Here is a 7,352-nt window from a genome sequence, read left to right as displayed (position 1 = left end):
TTAATGATTTCTAATGAATTAGCCTTTTGTAAGCCAATTTTATGCAATAAAAATTTGAATAATTATATTATAAGTCAATTATTTTTTTCTCAAACAAAATTTAAATTGATAATCACACAAGTTTTAAAAATTAAACAACTTGACCTAGATCTTTTTAAAAATCTAACAAAAAAATGCAATTAAATTTTAAAACAATATATTATCCGGCATTTTAACAAAGTACGCAATTTTGTCTTCAGCAACGCGATAATTATGGATCCACCTGGATCCTTTCCTCAAGCTTCCATCAATGCCGTCCCTCCAGACCCCAGAAGGAAGATAAACTTCCCTCTGCCTGCTCCCAGAGTACAAAATCGGTGCTACAATAAGCTCTTCCCCCACAGAGAACTCATCAACGACAACATGGCAAGCAGAGTCCATGGGATCGAGCATCCAGAGTGGCCTGATGATGGGCAACCCAGAACTGAGAGTTTCATTGGCGTACTTCTTCAACAACGGGGTCACCGTCTTCTGCCTGAGCGTCGTCAAGGACTTGGCCATCTCCAGGACACTCTCATCATCATACTTGCTAGGTAAGTGGGTAAATCTAATCACAGGTAGAAATGTGGACAGCTGGAGCCACCTTACATACAATTCTTTATCTGGAAGGTTGACTTCGTTGTCGTTATTCGGGTTGTTGTCGGACATAGGGAGCGCTACGTCTCCTCCGACGGCTCCGGGCATGATAAAAGGGAACCCAATCATCCCGTAGCTTAAAATTGTAGGAATTACTGTCTTAATTGCCTTCCAGCTGGACGGAAAGGGAGGAAGGCTCACAAATACTGGAGCTTTAGGTCGCAAAATCGCTCCAGAGACTCCCAGGACTGGGATCGAGCTCACAATTGCTTTTGTAAAGAGCGTTTTGTAGTGGTCAGGGTTGGTTAAAGGTTGGTCGCATTTGTAGTAGTGAGGCATGTCATGCGCTGTTCCCAGGTCCAGGTAGAAAGAATGGATGTGGTACTTGGTCTTCAGGTCCTCTAGCTTCTTTAGTAACCAAGGAAGGGTCTTGTTGTTGGTTATGTCAAGCACTCCTGCGCTGTTGCTCTTGTGGTACCTCGTTAATGCTGGAATTCGCGGGTCACTTCCACGTTCTGATATTAGGAGCCGGTTTTCTATCGCGTCTTTGAAGTTTACAGACTCTGTTGAGATGAAGGGTTGAATTGAGAAGACTACCTGGGGGTTAAAAAATTTTTGGTATGAAAAATTAGATTTTCTTTGGCATGATTAATATAATTTAGTTTTATACTGTAGAAATAAGAAATTGATTTTTTATTGTGGTGGAAGGTTTTTTTATGAAAATTAATTCAGCGGATATTGAATAATTTTAAGAATTTTTTGAACAAATAAATTATGCAAAAGAAGTAAAACAATTGACATGAAGAAATTTTGAAACATAAAAAATGCAATTCTTTTAAAAATAATTTTTTTAAAAAAATTTAGTTGAAAAAAAATTAAAAAATGGTTAAGTGACTGCTATCTAATAGTATATAATAATCATGAGAAATAAATTTAATAAAAGTTTTGAAGCCTATTTTGAGATATTTTATGAACGCGGCCATGTAAAAATGAAAATTCTAAAAAAATATAATAATAAACTAATCAACTGTTTGGCCTAGAATCCTTGTAGAGGATGTGAAAACGATTCGATTGGTACATAACAATCATTAGAAATAATTTTATCGAAAGTTTTGAAGCCTGCTATTCTTTAACGTAATATCGAAATATTTTTATCAACCTAATTGATTTTTATTTTTTATCTTTTAGAGAAAGAGCTTGCAATTTAAATTTCTAGTTCTCAATTCAAAAATCAGTAATTAAAAAAAATTATCTGAATAACTTTCATTCTACTTTTATACTATAAAAGAAAAATCATTCTAATTAAAATTAGTAATAAAACGGCTGCCCAATTTTAAAACACAGTAACTGAAAAATTTTTATACCTAATTTTTTTTAATATTACTGCATTTTTTATGACTTTTAGACCTTAATTTCAACTGTTTTTTCTTAAAAATATTTATATTTAAGTATTTTGTATTCATAAATAAAATTTTTCATCAATTTGGCAGGCAAACTTTTTTTTAATAAGAAAAATTAAAACAAATTTCTAAATGTTAGTTACTGTGTTTTGAAATTGGACAGCCGAAAAGGGTTAAAATTGCTTACCTGGAATCCACGACGCCGGATAATATTGATAGTCTCCTCCATGGAGGGAAAGCGATCTTCATCCAGCACAAAGTCCCCAGGACTTTTTTGCCACTCTTCGCTGAGCAGAACATGACCCTGCCTCAGAAAGCCAAGAGCAATAACATCCTCAGTGTAATTATAAATCGCGGCTTCGTTAGTCGGGGAAATTTGCCAGATCGGCTCTGAGAGCAACACATCGACAGCCTGGAGCTCTTCAGGCTTGAGACCGTCCCAGAGCGACTTTTCAGCCATCAGAGAGTGAAGGTTCTTGATATTATCCGCTGCGCAAATAGTATAATTAAGCTGCGGCAGCGGGGTAAGATGGTTTATATAAGCAAACGCGTCGTGCTTCGCCTGGAGGCAGAATTCTTTGGTCCGGTTCGCATTAATTGAAATATAAAGCGGCGACTCCGAGTCCACAATTATCGTCGCTCCTTTTGAGTTCAAGAAGTACCTTTTAAGGACATTGCCAAATGGGTTCCGTCTGATGTCCCCGGTGACGAAGGCAGAGAGCTCAAGCTTTCCGGAATCAAGCGGGTAAGCCATGTTCTGGATCTGGCCGCCGCCGTACCAATGGCCGCGGCGCAGCGACCAGTCGAAGCAGTCTGTAGGGTTGAACTGAGGGTTCAAGCTCTGCCAGGTCAGGTGGTAGCAGTGCATAGACTCACGCTTGCTGTGGGATAGGTACAGTCTGGAGTAGTGCAGCCATTCTAAGCACACTGAGTCGGACTTTTGGTCGTTGGGGAGACAAGGGAACACTCCAGTGTCTTCTGGAATTCCGTTGCCTAATTTTCCGGAGACTGTTTCGGCGCCTGTGCTGCTGTACACGTGCAGAACTCGCTGGTTTTTGTTGAACCTGGTAATTTTATTTTTTCAATAAATGAATAAACTTTTGCTTTATTAAATTGCACTGTACTCTCTTAAATATTGACGGGTTTAAAGATATAAGCTCATTTTGATGTTAAGCTCTTCAAGAGCTTTCATTTGAGTACCCACATGCAATTTTGATATATTTTTCATATATACATATATATAATATATATAAATATATAAAATATATGAAAAATTGGTGTAGGTACTCAAATGAAAGGTCTCGATGAGTGTAATCTCAAGGTGAGCTTATATCTTTAAAAATGTCAATATTTCACAAAATACAAGGTCATTTCTTAATTATTGACATTTTTTAAGATATAAACTCATCCTGATGTTACGCTCTTCAAGAGCTTTCATTTGAGTACCCACACGCATTTTTGATATATTTTTCATATATACATATATATATTATATATTTTAAAGATATAAGCTCATTTTGATGTTGTACTTATCAAAAGCTTTCATTTGAATACCCACATGCATTTTTGATATATTTTTCATATATTCATATATAATATATATATATATATATATATATATATATAAATATATAAAATATATGAAAAATTGATGTAGGTACTCAAATGAACGGTCTCGATAAGCGTAAGGTCAGGGTGAGCTTATATCTTTAAAAATGTCAATGGTTCACAAGATACAAGGTTATTTCTTAATTATGTATCTAGAGATAGAGAATTTTCTAATGCAGCCTAAATAAGTTGTTTTAAAATTTAAAAAACAATTTTAGATGTCTGATATAATGTCTAATTTAAAAAAAAAAAACAAAATTTACCTGAATTTTTCAAAGTAAGCTCGCTGAAGAACATTTTGCGTGTAATATATATGTGCAAAGCCTACCAGGAATATTACACATAGAAATAAAAATCCTACGAATGCTCTCAATCTGAAAAAATTTTCAATTAAAATTACATTTATTACAATTTTTGGTACTTGTGTTTCAGCACACACTCTTTGCTCGTTGCGCCAACACTTACGATCTAGGGTTCCCCTACTTATTTGCCTAGTTAGATTTATTCTCAACAGATGGCGATTTTTTTTTTAATTTTCTTGTCAAAATTTTTTTATTAATTTTCTTGTCAAAATTTTTTTATAAATTTTTTTGTAAAAATTTTCTTATAAATTTTAAAATGAAATTTAAATTAATTAATTTAATAATTAGATTATTAAAAAAAAAATTACCTGTAATCATCGTTCTGTCTTTTTTTATTACTGCGTAGCGCCTGAGGTATAGACAACTGAAGTTTTTCCTTAAGCAAGCTACTGATGCTGTTGACACTGGTGATCGTAGAATTCGGACTCTGTATATCCGCAATATCAACTCCAGCATCGAGTTTTTGGTTCATAACTGCAATTTTACTTTTCCGTCTCGGCGGCGCTTGCAAGGGGACCCTGAAAAAAAAAAACAAAAAAAAAAACACTTATTAGAACAAATAAATTAAAAAAAAAAAAGTTAGCCGACGTCTTTAATTTTTTTATTTATTTTATTAATTAAATTAAAACAAAAAAATATTTTTAAAATTGCACTAAAAGTTCTTTAAGTTTTTTAAAAATGAATTTTTTTTTTATAATTTTTTCAATAAAAAAAAATTCTAAAAATTTTCAGATGAAAATTTTAATAATTTTTTTTATTGAAAAAATTATTATAAAAAAATTAAAAAAAAAACTTTCACATGTAGAAAATTTGAAAAATTATTTATGCAATTTTTTAAAAATATTTTTTTATTTGCAATTTAATTTTTCATAAAAAGAATATAAAGTTAGCCGACATCTAAAAATTGTTATAATTTTTTTTATTAAAAATATTTATTACAAAAAAATAACGAAAAATTTTTTTCCATTTGTTAAAAACTTCAAAAACTATAAGTGAAATTTTTGAAAAATATTTTTTAGTTATAATTCAATAAATTAAGCAAAATAAAAAAATCATAAATGTTGGCTAACTTTATTATTATAAAAAAAAATTAGTCACTGTATTAAATAAAAAATTTATCACACCTTTGTAGCGATACCGCGCTACCGACGTCGTATCTCGGTAGCATTTTAATTAAATAGTAATAAGTGTTTTAGATGCGAATTTCCGACAACTAGTTCTTGAGTTTAACTTGAACTGAATACAGAGAAGTGTCCTTGTAAGTTAAATGTAAATAATAATTATTAAAAAACCATATAAAAATGACCTGATAACCCTGAAGTGATATAGTCTAGTGTTTCTGTGACTTATCACCATTTCTCAAGATGCTCATTATAATATTATAATAATATAAATATGTGTGTGTAAGATGACACACTTGTTGCTGTCTGAGTGTATTCACATAATTGTCGCGAGCAAGTAAGGTAATTTGTATCGATGAGAATGTGATTAATGTTATTGCTTACCGCTAGATTTTTTGGTGAAAATAAATTTTTTTCAAGTGCTCTCTGCAGCAAGGGAACCTTCAGACTGTGATAATTCAAAGTTTCAAACTGTGTTGGGTAAATATTTAGATTGCAGATCTGAGATGTTTAGATAATGACACATGAGAGTGTAATTAAAGAGATTTTATCTGTTTTAAGCGGTGCTTTTATCACAGCTGATATTTTTATTTTTTTATAGACTATAAAAATTTATTTTGATTTTAAAATTTAGCAAGGTTAAAAATCAACAATTTATTTCTTCTAAGATTAAAATTTATTGAGATATTTGATCATTTTTAATTGATAAATAAATAATTTTTTATTAATAAATAAATAAATAAATTTTTAGAATTTTTGTAACTAAACTTCAGCATAAAAAAAGAAGAAAAATTGACAGAAATTTTAAAAAATAAAAAATGCAATTTTTTATTGACATTAAATTTAGCTGTCACTTGACAATTTTTTAATTTTTTTTTAACAAAAAAAATTTGTTTTAAAAATTACATTTTGAATTTATTAAAATTTCTACGGATCCATTTTTTTAATAATTTATTTATTAAAGAAAATTTAAAAAATTGTAGTGACAGCTGAATTTAATGATTAAAATTAAATTAGCTGACATTTGAAAATTTTTATAATTTATTTTATTGAAAAATAATTCTTAAAAAATTAAAACAAAAATTTTCACATGTAGAAAATTTTAAAAATTATACTTGGAATTTTTTAAAAATAATTTTTTATGTCTAATTTTAAATTAATAACTTAATTTTCAAAATTTAATGTCATAATTTTTTTAAAATAATTTTTTGGAACAAATTTATTTGTTAAAGTCAGAAAATAATCTAGTGAGAGTGCTAACTTTAATGTCATTCACTAAGTTTAAAAAATTATTGTAAAAAAGTTGTATTTTTAATTATTTTTAAATATTTATGTCAATTTTTTTTTCATAATTTATTTATATGAAAATTAAATTAGCCATCTAAAAATTTTTAGAATTTTTTTTATTGAAAAAAAATTTTTATTTGTAAAAAACTAAAAACTGGAAGTCTAATTTCTAAAAAATAATTTTTTGTTCTAATTTAATTACAGAAAAAAAAATCAAAAAATTAAAAACGTTGCCTAATTTTAGTATTGTTTTATTTATTACAAAAATCAGCTGTCAGCTGTAAAATTAAAGACTAAAATAATGAAAATTAAGTTAGCCGCCGCTCAAAAATTTTTGATTTTTTTTTTAAATTAAAAATTAGAACTAACACTATTTTTAAAAAATTCCACGGATAATTTTTAAAATTTCCTACATGTGAAAATTTTATGAAAATTAAGTGAGCCGACATTAAAAAATTTTTAGAAATTTTTTTTATTAAAAAAATGATTACAAAAAAATAAAAAAAAATTTCACTTGTAAAAAACTTTAAAAAAAGTGCAATTTTTAAAAAATATTTTTTTTTTCTAATTTAATTAAAAAAAAAAATCAAAAAATTAAAAATGTCGGCTAACTTTAGTATCATGAAAATTTTTGTTTTAATTTTTAAAAAATTATTTTTCAATAAAATAAATGGTCAAATTTTTCAAATGGCTAATTTAATTTTCATCTAAAATAATATTTATAAAAACTTACTTAGCCAAATCTTCATGATGTTCATCATCAGTTTCTGATCCAAAACTTCCACTTGGAGTAGAACCACTGTTACTAAACGTAACACTACTCTCGCTATCACTCAGTGTGTACTTACTTGTCATTTCACCGGTATTGCAAAAAATCACTAAAAATTCACCAAATAATACTTTTAAATTTTCATTTTTTTTTTATAAAATAAATAACTTGTTTTTTTTTTCAGAATCAA

General features: G+C 28.8%; 1 protein-coding gene across 3 annotated transcripts; it reads right to left on the bottom strand.

The window, feature by feature from the left end:
* Window positions 1-179: 179 nt before the first annotated feature.
* On the bottom strand, window positions 180-7,349 carry LOC123267390 (myogenesis-regulating glycosidase). Of its 3 annotated transcripts, none has more exons than XM_044731989.1 (5): window positions 7,127-7,349; window positions 4,294-4,503; window positions 3,887-3,997; window positions 2,203-3,079; window positions 180-1,212 (listed from the first exon to the last, which is right to left on the bottom strand). In XM_044731989.1, exons 1-5 carry the CDS (start codon window positions 7,246-7,248, stop codon window positions 187-189), a joined length of 2,346 nt encoding a protein of 781 aa, XP_044587924.1. In that variant the 5' UTR covers window positions 7,249-7,349; the 3' UTR covers window positions 180-186. The 3 variants fall into 3 exon arrangements, with proteins under 3 accessions (XP_044587924.1, XP_044587926.1, XP_044587925.1); XM_044731991.1 differs by lacking the exon at window positions 7,127-7,349 and adding an exon at window positions 5,491-5,578; XM_044731990.1 differs by lacking the exon at window positions 7,127-7,349 and adding an exon at window positions 5,110-5,267.
* Between the last annotated feature and the right edge of the window lie 3 nt (window positions 7,350-7,352).

Source organism: Cotesia glomerata, linkage group LG6, assembly GCF_020080835.1.
Source record: "Cotesia glomerata isolate CgM1 linkage group LG6, MPM_Cglom_v2.3, whole genome shotgun sequence".
Taxonomy (NCBI): Eukaryota; Metazoa; Arthropoda; class Insecta; order Hymenoptera; family Braconidae; genus Cotesia; species Cotesia glomerata.
Note: the sequence above shows the minus strand (reverse complement) of the source record. Positions and strands in the feature narration are given on the sequence as shown.